The sequence below is a fragment of the Mycteria americana genome, chromosome 2 (genome assembly GCF_035582795.1).
Source record: "Mycteria americana isolate JAX WOST 10 ecotype Jacksonville Zoo and Gardens chromosome 2, USCA_MyAme_1.0, whole genome shotgun sequence".
In the NCBI taxonomy this organism is placed as follows: domain Eukaryota; kingdom Metazoa; phylum Chordata; class Aves; order Ciconiiformes; family Ciconiidae; genus Mycteria; species Mycteria americana.
The window spans coordinates 27,784,004-27,808,308 of record NC_134366.1 but is presented as its reverse complement, the minus strand read 5'-3'; the positions used below and the strand labels follow the sequence as shown (position 1 = coordinate 27,808,308).

Below are 24,305 nucleotides of genomic sequence, written 5' to 3'. Positions count from 1 at the left end.
ACTGGACAGACTGTGTGTTTGCTATCTCTTTACCAAACTTCTTCTGCAGGTTAACAACTCACAGTGATATTGGAGAATGCTACATTACAATTAATAGGTCTATAAGCAAGTATGCTAAGCTCTCAGAAACAAGCAAGAGGGAGAATTAGTATTTGAGCTTTTCATTGTTATATTAAAAGTACTTGAATACAAATCTCCTGTGAATAATTCAGCAGCATTAAAATTTCCTACAACCCAATATGGCAGTAATGTTGTTTTAAGAACACCGCTATTAGGCACTGAGGTGGAATGGGAGAAGAAACTAAGAGAGGAAGAGTTTGCTAGAGATGTTTCTAGACAAAATGTAAAAACACTTTTTTAAGGATAGTGTTCAAATCTGCACTAATCTGAAGAAGGTAAAAAGGAAAAAGACTGTGAAGATCAAATAGTCTTAACTCAGAAGAGCACTGCATCTATCCAGATTTTTAGCAGAAAGCCTTACACTAGCGCATGTGTCTCACACAGCAGAATTTTGTAGAAAAATGAGATGTTTTCATTTTAGTGTGCTTTTAAAAAAACACCAAAATGCAAAATACAATCCATAGAAAAGCAGAGATAGCAAAATCAGTCTTAAGTGCTGCTGGATAGTTAATCATCAGGAGCCCAGTTCTGCAGCTTTTACTCATTGAAAGTACTAACTTGACTGAGGGCTCAAGAATAAGGCCCCAGCTATGATTTCTCATGTTAAGGTACACCTATTTGTCCTACATGAATCCACTGACTTCTATATTATTGCAGCTGGGCAATGTTTAGTAACAACATGGAAGACTGATTGGAGGGGACTTCATATGTCTTTTGCTAGAAAGAGCTACATCCTGTATTTTCAGATTTCATCTTTACCTTGATGCCAGGAGTACCGGGTTGTCCCTTTTGACCATCAAGACCATTGTGTCCCTATATTGAATAGAAAAATAAATATTAATATGTATTTCCCCAAAAATGGCTATATACAAACTCTTAAGTCTTGTAAGGTAAATCCTTCTTTCCATACAAAATGGAGATATTATTCATATAAGGACATATTAAAAACTTCAAAGAGGTTCATGCACTCTTAACTTTGAGGGGATTTGCAGGGGTTTTCAGTATGCTGAAGTGTTGTCAGTCTTAACTATTCAGGGAAAAAGTATGTATATACTCACCCTAATTCCCTTAAAGCCAGGCAGACCAGGAGTTCCAGGGAAACCACGAGCACCCTAAAAACACACAGTGCATGAATTATTGTCTCTCATATTATATACTGCAGTTAAAAAGAAAGAAAAAGCACAAGTCTTTCAATAAAATTGAGTAGATTTGGGCCGTGATCATTCAGGTGAGGAACACAGTCCATTCCACAACCTCCCAGGACCAGACTTGTTCCAAGACTAACAGTAATCAACCTGATTTTCCAGTTCTGAACTTCAGAAATTTCATGCATTAACATGTGATAGCACAGCTGTTTCAGCTTTCTATGCCAAGGTGCCTGCTCACCTGCTCCTGTGTAACTCCTCACTATGTCACTTCCCTTACTAATTACACTAGCTTTACTGGGGGCGGGGGGGAAAACACAAAACAAAACCGTAACTATATGATACCCTGAAGGTAAGAACTGAAATTGGATTAATGCATATAGGGAATATTACTAGATTGTTAATGTGGTGCAATTCAGAAATGTCATTAGGTTTTATTGATAAGAGAACTGTTTGGTATTGTATACAGTAGATCGCTACACACCTGAGGGCCAGCAACACCCCTCTCACCAGGTCTTCCAGGTTTGCCAGGGTGACCCTAAAAAATGCAGCAAAATGCACTAAGAAGGAAAGCTCATTTTATAAAATAACAACATAAACCATTAGAAAAAGAAAAGACATTGGCAAAGTTTCTCTTTCTCAGTAAATACAGAGAGCTTGTTAGCTTTCAAGTCTCCTTCTTCCTGTATTCAGGAAGCTAAATCATGTATTTGGAGAGGTTTTGAAGTTATCCATTTTTCTGTACGTTTCCAACATACAGCATCTCTTGTACTATAAAATAATTATTTCAGGGGTTTATTTATTCTATCCAATATTATAGAACAATGTAAAAATTATGGCCAATAGAATGCTTAGCTTAACAATAACCTAATGTTAGAGTTGAATCACAGCCCCAAAAGAGATGAGAAACATTTAATAACCACTTACATCTTCACCAGCCTTTCCTGGAGGACCAGGGGGACCACGAGGACCCTGGGGACCCTGTTAAAAATAGATTGAGGATTACTTAAAGCATCGCTCTTCAGGTAAGTCTTTTCACTGGTTTCTGACTTGAGGTGGGGCATAGCCGGAGCCTGAACTGAAGCAAGGTCCTCCCCTCCTAATTGACTTTGCACTTTATGATTCCAATCTGACGGAGTCTGAATCTGAGTGTTCAGCTCTGTTTCTGTAACAAGATCAAGCAGGAATATCCAATTCAAACATTCAAGGACATGCATATGGATAGGAGAAATGGGCCTAAGCATTACAAGCCTACTTTCATGTCCTGTTTCTAATGCTAACAGTGTCCGTATGTGAAACCTGTACTTACTGTTTGACCAGGTTCACCAGGCTCACCAGGAATGCCTTGAAAACCAGGAGGACCCTAGAAGAGGAGAGAGGTTTTGTTAGTGTTTGAACAAGCTATTTTGTGATTTTACAGGTATGTCAATGTTAATCAGCCAGTAGGAGAGATGAGACTGTACTTACAGGGGGTCCAGATGCTCCAGGTGGGCCTCTAGGTCCCATTAAACCCTAGGGGAGAAAAAATACAAAATCTTTTTAAAAAATCACCAGTATATAAACTCATTTATAACACCAATTCCTGGTATTCCTAAAATATTGGTAAGCATTACAGTTTTCAGTGTGCAATGTCCAAATCAAGTTAGAGGAAGTTAAGAGATCTGCATGAATTTGCACAAGCAGTCCAAGTGCAAATAGAACTTCTAATGGCAATGAACCAGCGCAGAATCCAGTGAGATGATTAGGAATGTACCATTATGGCTGGGAACCTTGTGATTAGGCTTCTTAATCTATTACGGCTTGTTAGCAAGTGCACTGGTTCATTCTTCTAGGTACCCTCTCCCTTCCTGTGCATGAACTTCCAGAGTTTAAAGAAAGACAAGTGTCATAACAACACATTAAGAAAGGTTGTATCTTTGGGCCTGTCAATTTTATCATGATTTTCAAGAAGAGATGTTGGAGAAAAAGATCATTAAAATGGTAGAGAGGTAAAAGGGAAAATAAAGGTATATAAATGGCAGTATTACCATGAACTGGGAGGTTCACACATAACTTTGGAAAGAAATCAAACAACTTTTATACATATTGTGTATACATCTTTTGCAAATAATTATCAACTGCTATTTAAATATGTCATTGTTTTGTTTTTGACTAAATTCTCTTAATTTCACGTCCAAAACAAGTCAGTAATATACTCTCCCTGACTGAATTTAGAATTTACATACGTCTTGAAAAAAAGGATCAAAAATCACTTTTAAAAAGGAAATTTCCATAGATTACTGCACTTTCTTAACAGTCGTCTTAAGCTTTACTAAGCAAGCAAACAACTTTGAACTGAAATTTAATTTAGGCTTCTATTGTCCAAACAAATGTTTTATGAGATATTTCAACAGAAATCATTATGGTTTTAATTGGTTTTAAAACTTTTTGGGAACTCTTTTAGATTCTCATTACAAGATTAAAATCATGTGCCAACTTTTCAATTGCTTATGTAGCTTTCCCGTAAGACTGAATACTTTTTATTAAGGAGAATAAATGCATATTAAATACAGGCATTTACTTATGGAAGCTACAGCAATCTTATGGCTATAAAAATATGCAGTAATTCTAGGAAAAATAACTGTTTCTGGACAGTCTGAATCATATGTGTTGCATAACCCCTGTGAATCTCTTCACAAATTATATTCTGTAAATGTTTTTCTCTCCTTTTCTATCTTCCCAATCTCTCACATTTCCTTTATGAAACTTAAATTCCTCACAGTAGGTAGATTCTACTGCTGTTGCTGTCAGATGAACCCTAACTGACTCAAAAATTGGAACTTAGAAATTGTGACACCGCAAATAAATCCTCATCTACATTTTCCGATTTATTGTCAGACACTGAGGGCAGAACTTGATTAAAGGTACTTCTATTTTCCTATACCTAGTACCTAAATGGATGCCAAAATATTTTCAAAAATTCATTTAATATCACACTATTCTCAGGAATGGAAACAAGCACTTCACCCAGAATAATACTGAGCAGCAGCATTGTCTGTGATGTCAGTGTGTGTGGTGAATTTAACCCATATTCTGCTATCTGTGTACACTGAAAATATCTGCTAACATCAGGAAGGGTTCAAAATTCATGTGGAGAGGCAATAGACCCCTTAAATGTCCTTTTGGACATAGTATACAGTAACCAATAAAGATTCCTTCTCGGAATAGCCTTGTAGTAGCAAGTACTAACATTCAGTTGTTGAGAACCAAATGTGGTGGCCAATTTCCTACCAAACCTGTGCAATCCAAAGATATCAAAAGGGTTGTACAGCCATGGGAGAAAAAAGGTCACCAACTAGAGCTGAGATATCGAGTTACTTTCTAGACCTATGTCTGCTTTAGAAAGCAGCTTTCCAATAGATCTCATTCCTAAAACACAATCTTCTGTCTCAATATGGGTAAAGTAATACTATATCAAAGTACATGTGTTATCTGACATCAGCTTATGAAATTCACAAAAGTGTGGTCAACAGACAGAATTAAAGCACAAGACCCAGTAGTGCTATATTCAAGTTAAATATACAGTTCCAAGACCACATTTCAAGTCCTAAGACTGTATTTCAAACACTTCACATTGTCCTACATCAGAGGATCAGTTTACAGTCTGACTCAAAACAGTATAATCAAAACACTAATTTTAAAACTAGGCTTTGCGTTAATACATCTGGATTAAACTCAAAGGAAAATACTAAACACGTTATCTATGCAAGTTATCAAGTGCTAAATCATATACCTACCATAGGTCCTGGGCCAAAATCAGCTGCTTTAGATGGATCATATTGAGCAGCGAAGTTCTGTAGGTGATAAGAAGTTTCAAATTAAAATACTAAATATTTTACTTTTAGAAGTATTGATATTTATCATTCTACATCTAACTGTCATCTGACTTGCTGTATGGTATATTAAAGCAGCATACGTAAAACCCAGTAAACATGGCCCTATTATAAATACATTTCTATTCACTTGTTTCCAGAAAGACTTCATTTTACTAGGAAGGACCTTTCACACAATGGCCTCAAATATCTACACAGTAGTGATAGAGGCATTGCAATAGTGTGAACTGAAAGTTAAGAATGTAAACTCAGTGCTCATTTAAAATTGAAAACTTTCTTGAAACCTTCAAATCGTTCTGCATAATATCCAGTCAGGGAAGTTATACATATTTTTTCACCGCATGGCTTAAGTAAAATTCATGTACCAGCTCTGACTGACTATCGGATGAGGTGGGCCCTTCAGCTTCAAAAAGATCTGAGGAGCATGCAGCCTCAGAAACACTGCACTGGATTTTTGATCTTTTATCAATATAAGTTTTGTAGGAAAATATACATCTAGTTTTATAGAGTACATTTTCCCTCTTCACTAAAATGGAAAAAAGTTCTATATAACACAATCTAAAATCCTTTTCTTGCTTGTTTTGTTTTATTAGCATATTAAAATAATAGAAATTAATGAAAGTAGTTTGGGGTTTGCTAATAGGAAAATAAATTATTGCTATTCATATTGAAGGCAAAAGAGTATTCTTCCATGCAGGAGGATTTACTAAACTTGATCAGTACGACACTGTCTATGTCTTCACACTCCCCGTGCAAGCTAATGTCAAGCAAAGAGTTAAAGCTAGCATCCTGCAGAGAATACATGATGGACATTTCTGCAGAAAGTGTGTATGTGACACATTCCACTTACATTCTGCAGCATGAATACAGAAAGAAATCAAAAATTCTAGAGGAAGATATTCTAAAATTCTAAAGGACTTTTAAGTACAGACTTTTAGCTTAAGGGTAGTCTTCTTCAGCTTATTCCAATACAGTTGCTGTCTCTTGAACTCAACTGCAAAGTGCCGTTTCTTTTCCCCATCTGCTTAACAGCACAGGTTTCATTTAGTTAATTCCTAATCCATACACATTATGGCTTTATAAATTTAATGCTAATTAACAGGGTTGATTTGCTCCTGTGCATAAGTACCTGTTGAATACAAAATCCAAATTTGCCACGGAAAATATACATCCCAAGGAGAGTTTCATTGGAACTGGGACCATCAATTTCTTGCCGATCACAAGAGAATGTTTCCTCTATTCTCCAGTGAAACATCAGTGTTTTCCAGCAGATATGCATTTAGTCTTAGTCACAAAGCACAGATTATCAGTTTCAGTAATAGAAAGTTTGGATGCCTTACTCCGCCAAGACCTGGAGGACCAGGGGGGCCTGGAGGACCTGGTAGACCATCTTCACCATCTCTGCCTGGTGGACCTGGTGGACCCTAGAGTCAAAAAAACAGTGAACGTTAGAAGTGGCTAAAGAAATCTCTGAAGTGATAATTTCATTAACAACCAGGCACCTACAGCACACGCTACAGCAGTGCTATTATATGCAGTTTCAGTAAATGGCTAACTTTAGAAAATAAGCATAGCCTGAATTTACATTGCCTTGCCACACGTCGTACCAGATATTTACTGTAGTTTCATATTTGAGAAGATTTATGGGGGCAATATTGGATCTATGCTACCAAAGTGTAATCTCCAAATTGGGAATTTTCACTTTAAGCGACCAAATTTTGGACCCGTGAACCCCAGGTGACTCATATGGACCCACACAGCCTGTCAGATTCTGTTAGCAAGAGCCTAAAATTTGACCAACTGAGGATTGGCACAGGTCAGCCCTACTGGTACGAACTAGCATAGATCCAGAGTTAAGTCAAAGGCCAGTTTTTAATCAGTCTAGACTATTTGCTGGTATAATTGCAAATTCAGTGACAATAAAGTAGTGCTCTTCTACAGATTTTTGACACTGTCACTCTGCTACCACTGTCATAACTTCTTTTACAACAGCTTGAAATTACATGTGTTCAGTCCAGCAACATTTGCCTGTATATTCTTTCATCCTCAATGCACAAAGCTGGTCAAGTTTTGCCATTGTGGCAATTGAGGTGAGGCATTTCATTTGGTCTGTATTTTGGACTCAGTTCAGTGCTAGATGAAATCCATAATAAAAGTCTTACAGATTTCTAAAGGAGCAGGATTACGCTTGCTGCCTTCAGGACAAAGCATATATCTCATTTCATTAAACAAATGTATTTAGTGGTAGCCTAAAGCAAATATCCAGTTGACCATACAGATACTCTCTTCCTAATAGTTCCCATTACGTTTGTCAGCGTATTATGATCTAAGAAATCTTCAAGACCTACCTATCAGTACTATGGCATTTTCATTTTCAGAAGATACAAAAAAGACACGATAACTACACACTGCCCAGATAAGGATGTGAATTTCAGAATACCACTTTACAAAAAGCAGCAACGATGCAGAAGCAAATCAGAAAAGCAGATATCAGCAATATGAATTAACATTACAATTAAATTATTCAACTGTCCTTATTTATGGTTACTTTTACAGTAATCTTTAACAGTACAATATCCACTTTGACTAATAGAAGGTAGATGACAAATGCCTAGCTGCCAAGAAGAGAGCTTTTTCAAGCCATCTTTGGAGGCACAAGTAATGAATGATCCTCAAAGCTAGCTTTGTTTATTTGGGTCTGATGTAGAGAGCTTATCCATATACTATATTGTTCAAAGACTACACCTTTATGTGTCAACTTTCCTTTCTGCATTTTCATGCACTATTTCCATTGTGGGCAGTTGGAAAAAAGGTTTTCAAACCATCACTTGGAGGGCTAGGCTGTCATCTGAACTCAACCACATCTGCTCAGCCACAATGACCATAATTAGGCTGGTGAGGTATTGCCGGTGCAGAATTTGGTACATAGACAACTTAGTTTCTTTTTAATGAAATTGTACATGCAAGCTTCTACAGGTACATTCATTTAATCTCACATCAATGCCTAAACTTAGTTTTTTCCTATTGGTCTTCCAACAACTGTTGTTCAAAGATCGCAAACAAATGAACGTCAATCTAATTCCTTACCCTTTCTCCCTGTGGCCCTTTGTCTCCTCTAGGGCCCTGCTGGAAGAAAATAAAACTTACTGAGTTACCATGGAAATTTTCCAAGATAATACAGGGAAACAGATACATTAAAAATAATTAGTGTACATGAAAAAGGGAAAGATGACTGCATATACAGGTCCAATAGCTATTTTCCACAGACAGCATATTCTTTTTCCACAATAAGCTACTGGAAATAAATTAGTCACTGTCATTACTATGTCAGTCAAAAGTATCAGTGCACAGTCCACAGAAGTATTTGCAGGGTTGGTTTTAGTCTCTACGGAATAACTGGCTCTAATTTAACAGTAGTAACTTTTAGAAATAAAATCTAATCTATTTAGCCTCTTAGACCTGTATGGATATTGCTGTACTGTTCAATTCATGTAAATCTTTCCAAAGGAACTCTGGTTGAACAAGAATGCTACTTTGATGCAGTTTAGTTCTTGGTAGGCTTAGTTCTGCTCTTGGGTAAAGCAGCTTAAATCCAATATTTGAATTTACCCTGGTGTTAAGATGTTGCACCCATTGTTCCCTCCTTTTTATTTCCTACTCATCTCAGTGCTACTGCTATTCTCAGGGAACACTGGAAATAATGAATGTAGTCAGTTTTCCTTTCATCCAATATTCAACAAAATGTTAATCTGCCTAAGAAGATCTGATATCATCTCCATTTCCACACAAGAAAAATAAAAATGCTTACCTTCCGCCCTGCAGGTGCCTGGAAAAATTAGAGAAGAGAGTTAAAAAAAGATACAATTTATCCCAGTATTTTAAACTAAAATAATGTACAAACTTAGACTCATCTTCTTACATAACTACAATTTTTCTCAGTACAGTATATTTAAGTATGCCCTATGGTTTTAAATTACTATGAAGGCTAGGAGCTTATTATATAGCAAAGATAATTACATTAGAACATTCTGTTGAAGACTGTCAATTTTATACCTATTATGGCCTATGAAACTGGCATAAAAAAAGTCACACCTGAGTTCTTTCATAATCCTTCTGTGCAATGAAATTTGGACTGGAAGACTGGCTTTAAAGTACAGTCATCTCCAATCCAGTCTGCCAGGTATAATGTCCAAACACCACTGCTCCGTTCTGTCTCCTCATGGTCTTTACACCTATGAAGGCAGTCTCTTAAAAAGGCCGTCCCACTTGAGAAAATGGGGTGGGTACCTTTCCAGGCAGTCCCTTCAGGATTTAATCGGTATCTTTCCATGACCATCTTGGGAATTAACGGTACTAAATAATACTGCCACGAAAAAGAAGTCTAGCCTGTTAATTGAATGTTACATATTAGATAAAAAATAATTATACTGACCTCACTCACATCTGGAAAAAGAAGGGAAAGAAAAAAAGGAGATAATTAGAGTGTGGATTCAGCTATTTTACAAGTTTTACATTTCAATGCTTTTAAATCAAAATGCAATTTTGTTAATTTTCTTAATGCAAGAAACATTTTCTTAATGTAATTTCTTACTTTTAAGGTGGTTATCTTAAACTGTAAAGACTCTCAGGTGAGATTGCTATGTATTTCAAATTCAAAACAGACTTGCTAATGAAATTAAAACAAGTAATACAGTTGATACAGTAAAAAGGCAGATATCTTCTGTAAGCCTGCTCTAAGGATGCTTAAACGTATCTCCATGGAAAAAAAAAGCACATACATATTTTCAAGTATGTGGGCATGCAACAGATGAATAAACCCAGACAGGGTGACACATGTGAAGATATTAAATTGTAGGAGTAATCTTAAATTTTAATGTAAATGGCCCCATCTCACTTTTTATGGGGAATGGTTCTACCCAAACACCTATTTCCATAAATTCCTGGAAGATGTCATAGTGTGTAGAACAGTTTGAAGCTGTTAAACACGAAATAGCAAATAACTTTCTCTCTGTATGTTAATTACTACTAAGTATGCTCTTGTTAATTAGTTGCAGATACTAATTGTCAAAAATCTGTTTTCTGAGTTTCAAGCAATTAAAAATCTATTTTGGCTGAAACTTACCATGGTAAAAACGTCTCACACCACACTTTAATGCCAGCAATTTGACATTATTACTAACCAACGAGTTGTTGGGTGTTTTTCCATGAAGTGTTACTTTGGCAATGTATGATCACACTCAATTCAGATGGTTCATACAGTCCAGCAAAAAGGTAACAATACCGAAGTGCTCAGCACTATAAAGCACTGAAATACCATGGCAGAACGCCGATTGCCTATACTAACGCAACATAAAATTAAAAAAATCACTGCCCCCAGGCGATGGTGACACTGGCGACTACACTATCCTTATTTTGGGAAAAGCGGGGGCGGGATCCCCACACGAACCGCTCCGTCTGCTCAGCCTTTGCGAAGGCGCTGCTTCCGCTGCCCGTCACCACGGGGAGGAAATGTCCCCGGGCGAGCGGCCGCGGTGCGCCGGGACAGGCCTCAGCCCGGCCGCCCCGCCAGAACGGCCCCGCCGCGGGCCCTCGGGCCTCCTCCGGGCCACGGCCACCGTGCCGCCCCGCCGCCACCCCACGCCTCGCTGCTGGCAGCGGCCGGCAGGGACGAGGCGGGGCGCAGCCGGCGGCGGGCGGGGCACGGGGGGCACGTTCGTGGGGACTCCGAGCGCCAGGAGCGGGCAGCGCACGGCTGCTCCCTCCCTCCTCCGCCTAGGAGCGCGGCCAAACCCCCGGTCAAAGCCAGTGCTGCAGAGGAACGGCGGCGAGGGGCTAAGGGGGAACTTCACAGGATGCTGCCCAGCAGGGAGGCAGCGGGAAGGCTCCGCTTCTCCCTCAGCCAAGTGCGTGGGGCGCGTTTCTCTCCCACCCCAGTGTGTGCGTGGGGAGCCGCGCCCTCCGTCAGCGAGGGGGACACGAAATCCTCTTCCCAGCCAGCGGCGGAGAGCCGCGCTGCGCCCTCGGGGAGCCCCATCCCCTTTTCGCACTAGAGCTGAGCAACATTCCTTCCCTGCCTCCCCCCTCCTGCTTCGTACGGTCTTTCCCTCCCCGGAGACCCCCAGGAGGGCGGGCTCAGCGTGCGCGGAGCCCCCCGGGGAGCCGCCAACAGCTTTCCCCCGCCGGGCTGGGCCGGAAGGCGCCCAGCACCACGGCGCGCCGCAGCGGCCCCGCTCTGCCTCCAGGGGGCGCCGCCGTGCGCGGCGGGGCGGCGGCGCGGCCCCGCGGGGCGCACGCCCTCTCCTCGCAGGGAAGGGGCGAGCCGCCGCCTGCCCCTGCTCCCGGGTCCCCCGCTTCGGAGAGCGCGCCCGAAGTCCTACGGAAGCGCAGTCTGAGTGCAGTCTGGATTCTTCCGCCCGCCGTAAACATTCTCCTCCTAGCCTTCAAGCATCTGCGCTTGAATTAGGGCTTCGCCTATCCTTTGGATACGAGCCCGTCTTTCTTTTTCTTTCTTTTTTTTTTTTTTAGGGGGGGATCTCGTTGGCCTTTTGCCATCCTTTTCTACTTCTGAGGAAAAAAAAAGGAAGCTAGATTCTGATCTGGGACGGAGGTGGCAGTTTGACGAGATGGTCTCCATAGCTTGGGAAGCTGCAGCTCCCCGCAGACTACCATCCGTGGGGAAGACGTCTGGATAGAGCGCAGAGAGTAGGACAGCCACCCCCTGCCACCACCCATGCCACAAACAAGCTAAAAGCACTTACGTTGGCCTGTTGCTAGGTATGAAGTTACTGCAAGCAGCAACAAAATCCGTGTATCCACAAAGCTGAGCATGTCTAGTTGCAAGACATGCAGACTCCTTGTGGTGCAGAGTCCCTGGTCGGTGGTTAGCTATTACCTATGGGACGCAGGCATACAGTCTTGAGGAGTAACTCCAACCTTAGCAGAAACCTGCTGCCCGGGATGCTAAATTAATCAAGCCCCGGTCCGCCCTATTTATACCGCAGGAGGGTCCCGGGGCTGCGAGTCACCGGCGGCGGCGCAGCCAATGGGCGCGCGGCGGCCGCGGGGCCCGCGCGGCTCCCAGGCCGTCACGTGCCCCGTGTCTCCGGCCCGGCGCGGCAGCCTTGGCAGCGGCGGCCGCGGGGCGGAGGGGGCGCGGGGTCGGCGGGGGAGGGGGCGGAGGGGGAGCGAGGGAGGCGGCGACGTTAAATTGGTTCCATGCTTTGAGGACGTGGACACTTTGAGGCTTTCGGAAGGAAAATCTGACTCGTCGTCTGATTTTTTTTTTCTTTTTTTTTTTTTTTTTCAGACGTCCCCCGCCCCTCGCCCTGTTTTTCTGGGCTGCGCGGCCGGGAGCCTCGCTGGGCGGCCGGCTGGCAGTGGCCGGGAGAGCGCTCCGAGGGCTTTCAAAGCAGGAGCTGTCCAGGGCCTGCGGAGCCTCCCGCCCCGCTCGGATCGCGGCGGGGAAGCGGCCAGGGGAGCGGGGAGGAGGCTGGATCTCCCTGCCGTCCCACCGCAACCGAGGGCAAAAGGCGACGCTCCCTCTCACCAGAGGTCGCGAGGCGCCCGGCCCGTCCAGCACGGGGTGCGGGCAACCTGTCACCCCCGTCCCTCGCCCTTCGCATTTCCCCGCCGGCAGCCGGCGTGGGTGCTCGGTCCCCCGCGATGAGCAGGGGGCAGCGACAGCCCCATCAGCCCGCTCGCAGCCGACCGCGGCAGAGCCCGTTCGCGTCCCGGCGGTTTGCTCTCCCCGGGGAGGTCTCTCTGGCCAGGGCGCGGGCAGAGAGCCGCGAGTTTCTCTTCTCGGCTTCGCGGCCGCTCGGGCAGTGTGCGTGTGTGAGGGGGGAGCCTGGGGTGTCCCAGCAGCCGGCCGTCCCGAGGACTCCCCGCCTCCCGGCCCGCTAAACAGAGCCCCACGGCGGCTCTCCGGCGCAGGAAGGAGGTTGGGCGCTCCCACCAGCTCCCCTATCCGCCGGCCACCCGCGCACCCAGCTGAGGGGAAAGCTGGCGGGGTTGCTTGCCACGTCTGTCCGGCAGCCGGCTTCTCCCTTCTCCGGGGGGGGGGGGGGGGGGGGGGAGAGACGCCGACCGCCCCACGGCGCTCAGGGAGGCCGAGGGGCCGAGAGGAGGTGCCCGCGCCGTGCCCCTGAGAGCCGGCAGGAACAGGCCGCCCCTCACGGCGCGTAGCGGGGCCCCATCTCCCCTCCCCGGGCGCCTCTGCCCCAGGGAGTGAGGTCGGGGGGCTGCAGTCACTTGGGGTCGCCCATCTCGGCCTCGCCGGCCTCTGGCCTGCGGCGACTGAGGGGAGCTGACGTGGTCCTGCCGGCCGGGCCAAGTGGCGGCCGCGGCCAGCCCGCCTACCCGCCCAGGGGCTCCTCCAAGGCAGGCAGCCGGCCCCCTCCCGGGCCCCCTCTGCTCGCTGAGGGGAGTCCCGGGCAGAGGTAACGGCGAAGGCAAATGGGAGCCCCGCCTCAGAGCGGGCCCCCCTCTCCGGGGCGGAAGGGGCGAGGAGGGCGCCGCGGGACGCGGTGCTCGCTCCCCTTCCCTCCCCCAGCCCCCGGGCGTGGGTCGCCAAGCAGGCGGATCCTGCTCAGGCACACCAGCGAGCCGCAAGGAGCCTCCGCGCTGGCGGGGGAGCCGCGGCGGGGCGAGCGGGAGGGCTCCTGAGAGCGGGGCCGGCGGGGCAGCCGCCTACTGCCCACCCCTGAGCGGAGGGGGTCGTCTCTCCCGCAGCCTGTCTTTGGGGAGATGCAGGGGCTGTATCCAACCTTTACTTGTAAGCTGCCCCCGGGGGGACGTGAACAGAAAGCATGGGGAAGATGGGACATGGGTGTCATCTGAGGGGGGACCCCACAGAGATTGCGTCCCGGGGCACTGCCAGCGCCGGGCACTGCCAGCGCCAGGCACTGCCGAAAGCAGCAGCCCTGTGCCACGCTTCCACGCGTGTACCCAGGCTGAACAGCCTGCCTGAAGCCGCCTCCACGTACGGGACATTCCCTAGCTATCAAGAGTGCCGATGAAATGGATAATGTGCATGACAACGCACAGAATTAAACTGCATGTGGAATTAAACCTGTAGTTTGGCTAAAAAAATACCATCAGCATTAGAAAAAGGTGATCTAACAAGATATGTCTGACCACAAAATAGGAGCCCAACAGATAGTGATACATTGAAATATTGTAATAAAAGTATATGGCATAAACAGTACATAAATACTCTTTCAGGTTGTATCTTTCATGTGAATGGTATCAGTTTAAATGAACTAGGATTTAAAATTAACCTGGGCAGCAAAGTTAACTACTTTAAAGTTTATACCAGCATAAACCTACAAAGAGCTCAGTGACCTTCAAACAAATTGAAATAATGATTGAAATTAGACCCAAAGCACTGAAGCTCAAGTCCAAGTATTTCCTGACACCTCCACTTCCAGTGAATAGTGTTGGTTTTTTTAAAACTTGTCCCTTGGAATCAATCATTTGACTCTATAGCCAGAGTTTTTCTTCATTTTGTCAAATGAATTTTGACTGCAGCATCAGAAGAACATTTATTGCCTACTTATAATAGTAATTAGGCTCTTTTGAGACAAAATCTGGTGTAATTGCCTATATATAATGTCAGACAAATATTGTTTGCCTAGTTTTATGCACATTTTCAAGACATGATATCCCTTTTCTACTAATGGAATACTCTGGTGGTGCAAGAATGTGGACACATGTATCCTGACCAAACCAAACTAAACTACCATTCCCCTCTATCCTACCCATGAAGTTTCACACAGGAAAGACAAGTCTCCACCCCAAAGAAGGGAAACCCCCCCTCAAAGACATGGATTTTCAACTGCCACTTCTACCATAAAGCAAACGGCTGAGGGAGAGACATAACCAGAAGCTCAGCAATGCACAAAAGCTGTTGAGATGGTATGAAACTACAGCTCTTAGGCTTCGAAAGAAGACGTCTTCCTTCTTGGTGTGCTCCAGCCATTTCAGGATTGGTTCAGATGGGTAAGGATGCCCTTCCCTAGAAAAAAAGAAGGAGATACATAATAATAATTCATTGGTATGGGTCTTTTCCCATGTCTACAGGTCTCTTTTCAACAAACCACTACGCTGAAAAACGCGTAACTGAAGTTCTCTAGGAGCGGCAGCTTTGATATAAGTCTCAGATGTATACCTGACCTTTGGAACCTATGGAGCCCCTTGGCCGTTTTCTTCACTAACACTCACCCACAGTCTTCTTCCATATTTTCAGGAAAGATGAGGAAGGAAAAAGAGGTATCTCTTTTTCTCTCTACCATCAGCACTAATTCAAGCAACACCAAATGATTTTAGGGTAAGGGACAAAGGCCTGTTAAGTTGATCTTCCTGTATGATAAAGTATCTTTGTCATACAGATACTGTCACAGCTTCTGTTGTGAAGGTAGGCTACATTGCTCACCGACTCTATCTAAGCATGCAGAATTAATCTTAGAAAGCTGGGGAAAAATCCACTTATTTCCAAAAAAGGGAGTGCTCAGTGAATTTGGATCTATAGTGTGAACTTGGAAAATATATTTTCCTTAAAATACACTTATTGCAAATGGTTGCTATTATGCAAATATCTTTACTAGTACAGGGACTCCTAAATTAACAGAAGGAACATGACAGATTTTGGAGCCATTAGCATACCAGAAGTGATTTGATCAGCCAGCTTTAACAAGGAAACATATAAGAACTCATTTTCCCTTTGGATCATATCTATTTAAAGGAGCTCTTTCACACTGAAGCCAGTAATGCCTATGGCACAGTTTAAACTGAAATGGATGATAATAAAAAATAACCTCTGGAAAATTTGCTGTTGGGGAAAGCTTTGAAAGAGATGAGTTTCCAGGTGATGTCAAAGAAGATTTATTTCTCATCATTTTGAACAATTCATTAGAATGCAGACCTAAAATTCTGAAAAATATAACTGTTTTTAATACATACACTGGGAAGCATTTGCCCTGCCTACTCCTTCAAAATTTATCAGCCAACCATTGAGCCCTTATCCAGCCAAGCAGTTTAATACTGTCTGGCCAGTACCATATTACAGGAAAACACAGAGCAATGCCAGAGTTTGGAGAAAGATCTGCATCTTTTTAGGCTGTCCCCAAACCTCATACCCCAAGGTGGATAACTGGTTTTGCTGTGCTCTCAGATCCCAGTTCTCCTCAGGCTGATATGAATGGGAGCGCCACAGTATTTGTGGTTGGTACAAATGATTATTGATTTCTTTATGTCTGTTCCAACACAAAGCTTCACAAATTTGTTCAGATAATGGATATGTGCCCAACTATATAGCAGTAAAGGATGAGCAACAAAGCTGCATAAGGGAAGTAGTTTCCCAGTGCGACTCCTTTGAGTACTGGGGCTGGTTAAGTGACACGATCTGGATGTAGCACAGTGCTTTAGTCTTTTGTAGTATACATAGAGATATGAGGGTCTATATGATTTAATGCAGCACTAAGCTTGAATCCTGGGTAGATTCTACTTGGTGTCTCCTGTGTAGACATATCAGCTTGATTAGAGCTAGCTTTAATAAAACTGTTTATGATTTTGCACTTCACATCTTAGCTTGGTTATAGTCCGTATCTTGCTCTGAATAACAAGGAGACTAGTACTTTGTCAGTGGAGAAAATACAGAAAGAGCACAGCGTATCCCCTCACCGCAATTCATTGTTTCATGTTTGCTGTTTTCTTCCTGACTGCTTAGTTAAAAAAACAAACAAAAACTTGTGCTATACTCTTACAGGAAAATCCTGAGGAGAGATGAGAGCGTGCAAGGAACTTCCACCAGTCCTCTGCACCCTGTGTTGAAGGGCCAGGAATGCTAAGCTCCAGTGGTCAGGACACTGTTCCCATGTAGGACTAAAGGTATACAGAGATCTAAGAGCATGGCACAGGTACATAAAGAGAGTCATGACTTGGCTGGTCCATGGATCATCATTTAGAGGGAGTCTGTAGTGTGCCAGTAAATGGTATGGAAGCAGGAACATTGTTCTTTGTGCAAACAGCTCATAGCCATTGACTTCTAATACTTCTTTGATATTTTAAGACAGTTCTTTCAGAATCATTTAAAGTGGCTTTTGGGAAAGTAGTCCAGCAAATTGACTTTTAATGAGAAACAAACAGGTTCTATGTGAACAGCTATGGCAGCTGCTTCCTTTAGTTCCTGTTCCCCAGTGGCTGTGTACACTTGAAATAAATCATCATTCGTTATTCTCAGCAGGAGCAATGGTCTTGGGTTCTCAAAAAGGAACAACTGATAGGCAGAGAGCAGCTCAGCAGCCCATGGGGGAGTGCTGTTGAAGGGATCAGTAGACAAATTCAATGGAAAATTTTCCTCGATTATACTTAAGACAAAAAAGAGGACTGCTCGAGGCTGCTTCACTGAAACTGAGATGTCTAGTTATCCTTCTCAAATGTGACAAACTTCTGCAGTGGCAGTCAGTGAGCTTTCTGGGTGGTGTTTACTTATTTAAAGTATATAATAGTTTTAATCTTTTTTTTCCCCCTTTTTCTTTTTTGTTCCTCCAAGATTACATATTTAGGAATTGAGGAGGCCAAAACAAAGGTTTAGTCCACGTATTGATAGAAGGCTCAGTTGGTCATTACTGGAACCAAACCAATTTATCAAGCTCAAGTAAATTCAGGACACATAGACTGCTTTTAAGATCATTATCAACTCAGTCTATTGCTCTATGACACTGAAAGTCATCCAATAAAATAATGCAATTATTAATATACTAGCTCACTTTACATCTGAAAGCTAATTTTAAAACAATTTTTTAAAGACAATTTGGACTTCACCTCCATTCCATTTAATAAAGCTGTAAGTCTGCATGGCTGTTATAGACAGCCCTCCACACTGGCTTGGATTCTGTTCTCACTCAGATAATAGAATGAAAACTCCCATTGACTTCAGTAGTAGCAGAGCCAGGCCATTATTCACTATAGTTGTAAATCTCACAAGCTCGGAAAATCTCACAAGTATTTAAGCCATATCACAGAATTTGGGACTTTTTTTTCTGCTTCAACCATCTTTTTCTTTTTGGCCCATTCTATTTGCCAACCTTAGAATTTTGGCTTAAGGCACACAAGATTCTCATCAAAAACAGAAGGCAAGGTAAAATTAAGGCAGGCAGTCCTTTTAAAATGATCATCAGTTTCAGTAAATTCTAGTAAAGCAAATTAAAGTAATGCTGGTGAGAATACTTTCTCTATATGAACACAAATATTAATGGATGTGTGTAGACAGACTCTAAACAAGCTGGTAAGTCTCTGCTGTGGCAGTGTGCTCTGGTATACCAAGCTTGTACCACTGTTAATCAGCATATTGCTGAAACGGAGGTCAAATAACAGTATTAAAAAGGTTCCATTGCATCTGTATGGCATAGCACTGTGAATTGACAGCTACAAAGCCTCAGCTCCTGGGGACTTTCAGAATTTTTTTTATATCTTAGACAGAGAAAAGAAAAATGAAAATGCAATGAACATCACTTGTAGCGGATCTGTATAGATCCATTCCTTCACATTCTCAACAGGCTTGGGAGTGATAAGATCAAGGACTCAGAAGTACATGAATAAAATAAGCACTGGAAAATGTAAGAGAGAGAGATCAGTGAAGTAATTGAAAATAAGCAAACATGATCATGGGTTGTATTTGGTTTGCATGAAAATTTATTTTCACAGAAGTTTGTGGAGGGTATCATATAAAGCTCTAGTTATAACTTGATATAATTATTATAGCAATCAAAATCACACAGGCAATATTACAGGAGAATGCCAAATCATTGGTACCTTGCCTTGAAAGTAACTACTGAAAAAGTTTGCTGCACTGTTAGAATAAAAAAAATTCAAAAAAAACCCACCAAAAGAACCCACAACCAGAACTGCTTATAGCAGGTGGAAAAATAATCAGTCTTTTTGTTATCTTCAGGTCCTGAGTTTCAATGAATGTAATAATAAATGGTAGTTTTCCATATTAAGTGATAATTTCCAGCTACAACAAAGAGTACATAACTGATGATTTAATGGAAAGAAATCTGTCTCAATGAAGGAAGCACCTTCAACCTGATCCTTCATTATATGGATACCATTTGGTATGCATGCTGACAGTCAAAAATAAGCAGCAGTGCAAGTAAAGGCTTGTTTCAGACACTGCACATGACTGAAGCTAGCTTCTGAAGCAGCTAAATTCCTACAGGCAGTGGGTGTAGTTTTCAAATGCATCTAAATCCTACTTTGAAAAATGAGGCAGCATACAGGTATCAGTAAGATTCAGAAACAACATTGCCCTGTCAGTTTAGGCTTTTCCATGACTTTAAAACTTTTCACCCCTTGTTATCCTGCAGAGAAAAAAACCCTTCTGCACAGACCTGAAAAGCTTTCATCTCCTACAGCAGCTACGAACGGACATCTCTTCTGCTTCAAGTGTAGTTAGAACCCCTCATTCTGGAGGGAGGATGCAGAGGAAATCATCTGCATGCTGGTTACTTTCAGATGTCCTTTCCACAACTTTCTACTCCCCATTCGCTGGAAATACAAACAAGATCTCCTGCTACAGACTAGGAAAAAATCTTAGAGCATCTGAGTATAAGGACTCACGGCATATGCTCATGTCACACAGAGGCAAATGTGAAATCTTTGCAGATGCAATCACTCATCTAACGCTTGGCTGAGTGCAATATCTTGCTGTGCCCCAGAATTACTTGTACACCACAGTGTTCCCATTTTTAAGTGGTAGAATCAATGAATGGCATGCAGTATGGTGCTGTTTCTCCCTACAAGCATTTTTAAAGCTGATTGTGCTTTGTTAAAAGCATTTAATAATGATTAATAGGTCATTGTTCATTGTAATAGTGTGTAGTTTTGTAAAAAAACCCAGGTAATTCCATGAGTGGTGTAACCAATAGACCTTACAGATGGATGTGGCATATGTCCTAAAAACCTCAGCTCCTCCCTTCTTCCTCTCATGTCCTCTATACCTGCTTCCTCTCAGTAGCCTCAGCTCCCTCCTGTGCAACTATCAGCTGGGCAAAAAAGCAGCCCACGCTGGGGCTAGCCCCAAACAGGCCAGCATATTTGTGCTGAGTGGCCTGCTGGTAAACCAAACTGGACAAGCTCTGACTCCCACTGCAGCCTTTCCTTCTTGGAGTTGCTGATTTTAGTTTTTTTCCCCTCTACCTGCCTGCCAGTTTCATGAAACTTGCAGAATCTTAGTATCTTTGTGCTTCTTCCATCAGTTTCACTGAAGTGGGCTACAAGGTTGGGAGTTACAGGGGGATGCAATGGGCAGGCAAATAGAGAGAATGCGGGTGTTCCCTTACTGAGGTCTGTTGAGGCTTCAGACCAAAAATATGTTTGCTGAAAGTTGTTGACAGTCTTCAGCACAAAATAACTTCTTAGTATTAACTTTCCTTGTTCGGAAATACCGCTAATGGATAAAGAGTGGTAGCTCTCCATTCTCTCTCCTACACTGTTTTCCACTCTTTGAAAATGGTCGCTAATTCTTGACTTGGTATATTCCTACATAGGCTTGTGAGATGATAAGTACCCTTGCTGTGATGGTGTACTCTACTTTTCTTTCACAGGATGATATTTTCAAGCGTGAAATTTTAATATGATATTTGAAACATTAAACAATAAATCAGTGGACTCATTGAAGCTCTGCAAAGGGCAAACTGACACTGAGAGTTGAGGCTTGTAGTTGCTGCACCATAAGAAGCTAAACGCAATGAGAATATTTTAATAAAATACTACCTCTTCTAGTTTTTTTTTTCCTAAATGTCTGCTATTGGTCACTGTCAGAGACAAAACACTGCGTTACATGTACCTTTGATCTGACCTGACAGAGCAACTCTTGGGTTCCAAAGCACTTGTGAAAGAAAAAAACACCACAGTATTGGAAGAAAGCTGGGTTTTTTAAACAGACAGGTTGATCTTATCCATTTATTTTCTGTAACTGGTGTCAGTACTAAGCCTGTGTATTTAAAAGAATTTTTATTTCCTATAGAGTTTGCAGATTCAAAAAGTTTACTTTTTTACTCCTAGATGTTCCTTGGGAAAAGTCTGTAGTTTACAATATGCCTGAAAGTGCCATTGAAAAATTAAATGGAAAACTAATGTACCTGACAGGTATATCCATGGGACTCTAAGAAAGGTAGGAACATGTCTACAGAGTCAATATTGCTGAGCAGGTGGTACATGAGAATAGTTAAACTGCCTGAGCTTGACTTGATTTTGCTAAACGGTCACAGGGGAAAATATTTTGATTTGTAAATTGCTTTTTATTTTGTGACATGAAACAAGGTGTTCGGTGGGGGGTATGGATAAGATTTGGACAGAAGACCTCCAGATGAAAAATGCATGTACAAATGTCTGCTGTCTTATAAATGATAATATATTTCTGTAGTTACTCCTTTTTTTATCATGTGAGAAATCACAGAAAGAATGGTTAAGAACTGGGATGTCTTGGTGAAATTTCTGTGTGCGTGTAGGCCTCAGTCCTAAAACACGGGAGAACCTCAGTGGATTCCCCTCAGGAAGCCCAACAGGTTTTGGCTCAGGAGCAGTGCTGGGAACCTAGCATGGTCCTCAGTGGAACTGATGCTATGCTGCCCTATGGGAAAGGTAGTGGTGTAGAGTAGGGCTATACCACGAGTGAGCAGGCTGCCCTGCTCTGAGGTGACCGCAGGTAGCGTACAGAAGAGCGTGCATTAAAAGGGAATGCTATGCTGCAAGGCTCAAGGGCATGAGCTTTGTGGATTCCCTACGCAGCCCCTCCAGAGTGCAATGCCCTCTCAGGATAATTTGGGGCTGCAACCTAAGTAGCCTAGATAGCCTCAGGTGTGATTCAGCAGCTGCTCAGCCTCTCCTGCAGTGGTCACAGGACTGGACCACAGGCTGCAATCACATCAGAGATTATCCAAATTGAAAACAAAAATGTTTTCTTAAATTATTTATACCAAAAAAGTCTCATAGAATGGAAAAGGAACAAACTAACAAAAGGTTAAAGTGCTTCCAAACCAAACCAGACTGGCTAATTAAGTGAGTGATTACAATTTAACAGGTCTTTGGCTTTTGGAAGGCTACTCTCAAAGGTTTCAAACCACAGAGGATGGTGTCTCTGTGTTATAAAATTGCTGTAGACAAGAAGTGTTGGGGGGTCATGCCTACTACAGTCCCCTCAAATGCGTGAGAGCAAAGTAAGCTAGATATAAACCTGATTCAAGCTGCCTTCCATTTGACTAAACTGAAAATGAAAAGATCACCCATTATGAGAGAACACATAGCTACATCCATTCTTCTGCTATATCCCTAGCAGATTTGGACTGTGGATTATGCAGCCAGGTGAAGCCAAACTCTCTCTTAGTCATCAAATCACATACTATTTTCATGAAATGAAGTAAATATTTTTGCTGCAAGTTAAATGTGCCTCTCTCCATATCCCCATCATGAAACTGAAAGACATTCAAATGAAGGCAGCTTTCAGCATTTCTGAGATACAGCCTAACTGTTAGCATTTCTGAGATACAGCCTAACTATTAGTGATACAGCCTAACTGTGTGTGTGTCTTCCAGAACTGGTTTATAAACTTCATCTCAGTTTAAATGCTCTTAGGAATTATTGCTTGAAGCTATTTGCATTCAAATAGAGAATGTGAAACAGTTACATGAGTCTTAGTTCATTATTTTCTGTACTAAACACTCACGCTATTATCTCTGATTTTAAATGTTGAGACAGTTTGTGCTCTCATTGATGCTCAAACTCTAGTTCTGCACTGGCAGCATCAGCTGTGCCCCAGTACCCAAGATCTTTGCAATCTTTGAACTTATACAGACATGTTAGCATAGCCAGTCTTGCAAGGTCTAATATTCTAAAATTCTAAACTTCTAAATTCTAATACTCTAATATTCTAAATCCTTGTACTCTAAGAATTTAATGCTTTTAGCTTAGGTAGATGCATGGTTCAAAATTCAGGCCTTATCACGTTTCTGCATCATTAGGTCAGGACAAGATTTACTTGTTCATCACATGCAAACTCCAACTTCACTGTACAGATGCTTGATCATCAGAGGAGTCTGAGTGGTAATAAAGGGAAAAGGAAACTGCACCAGAGAATCTTAGCTTGTACAGAAGTTCTCTTTTTTTCTTTGCTTTGGGTTAATTTAATTTTCCTTAGCTGCTTCCAAATCCATAACTTACCCTGCAACTCAGTGTTGCCACATTCCAGATGATTTCTGACTGGAGCTGCCCAGCTGAACTTTTATTGCTTTGTTTCCAGACTCATATTTCTCAGGTCTTTCTAAGTTGCTGGAACTGCTGCCGCTATTGCAGGGAAGAGCTCTACTGAAGGGAAATACACAAGCTTGCTGTCTCTTTTTCATGCACAAAGACAAGTTTGGGATAAGAAGAATGACATTCTTGATATTTATGTAGTATCAACTGCAAAGACTGTTTAACAGTGAGTTTTGTCATACAACTCATAGTATCTTAGGATTTCCTTAAACAGCAATAGGGAAGCAGTGGGCTTGCTTCTATTTTAAATCAACAGGAAAACTGTGTGGAAACTGAACCATTCTGCCTGATTAGCAAGGGTTAATTTGCTCATAGGTTAACTTGGCTCATGAGAAATTCTCATGATTCACAAATTTGACTTAAACAATCAGATAACCTAAAGAATAGCGTAGAGTTTCCCTTCTTCCCCATTTGAGGAAATACAGAAGGAAAGAGTTCAACAGAAATAGAAGGTAACTCACAATTAGAAAAAAACTCCAATTTATTTAGCTAAAAGAAATATGATTATTTTATCCGAGGAGGTGGTTTTTCATTAGTGTTTGCTGATCATATCTAGAACAACAATATTTCTTGTCTACTATAGGAGATATGCTGAATTCTAGAAAGACATTATGTAATACATAGGTAACAAATCCATCACATATCAGGTATCTGATCTGCAGGTGCATTCATGGGAATTAGGGCTACAAAAGATGAGTTTGAGTCTTCTTCCCCTTGTGAGCCTCTGTCTGTGCAGCCTTGGTGCATTGGATTGACTTCTTCCAACGACAACTAGGGAAGTGAGGAGAAAAAAGAATCAGAGGGGTTTGAGGACAATGCTTCAGGCTTTTACAAGGAAACTTTGCTCAGTAACTAG

General features: G+C 42.4%; 1 protein-coding gene across 2 annotated transcripts in view; it reads right to left on the bottom strand.

The window, feature by feature from the left end:
- Nucleotides 1-12,117, bottom strand: part of COL1A2 (collagen type I alpha 2 chain) — a 41,815-nt gene extending 29,698 nt beyond the window's left edge. The window contains exons 1-12 of one of the 2 annotated variants that reach the window (XM_075492839.1): nucleotides 11,896-12,117; nucleotides 9,570-9,580; nucleotides 8,946-8,963; nucleotides 8,225-8,260; nucleotides 6,478-6,561; nucleotides 5,042-5,098; nucleotides 2,733-2,777; nucleotides 2,575-2,628; nucleotides 2,193-2,246; nucleotides 1,750-1,803; nucleotides 1,179-1,232; nucleotides 880-933 (exon numbers count right to left, since the gene is read on the bottom strand). In XM_075492839.1, the coding sequence (XP_075348954.1) occupies nucleotides 880-933; nucleotides 1,179-1,232; nucleotides 1,750-1,803; nucleotides 2,193-2,246; nucleotides 2,575-2,628; nucleotides 2,733-2,777; nucleotides 5,042-5,098; nucleotides 6,478-6,561; nucleotides 8,225-8,260; nucleotides 8,946-8,963; nucleotides 9,570-9,580; nucleotides 11,896-11,965 (591 nt within the window). In that variant the 5' untranslated portion in view covers nucleotides 11,966-12,117. Of the gene's footprint in view, nucleotides 1-879; nucleotides 934-1,178; nucleotides 1,233-1,749; nucleotides 1,804-2,192; nucleotides 2,247-2,574; nucleotides 2,629-2,732; nucleotides 2,778-5,041; nucleotides 5,099-6,477; nucleotides 6,562-8,224; nucleotides 8,264-8,945; nucleotides 9,058-9,569; nucleotides 9,581-11,895 lie in introns of those variants that run through there. The other variant, XM_075492838.1, reaches the window with a different exon arrangement.
- Nucleotides 12,118-24,305: the final 12,188 nt, after the last annotated feature.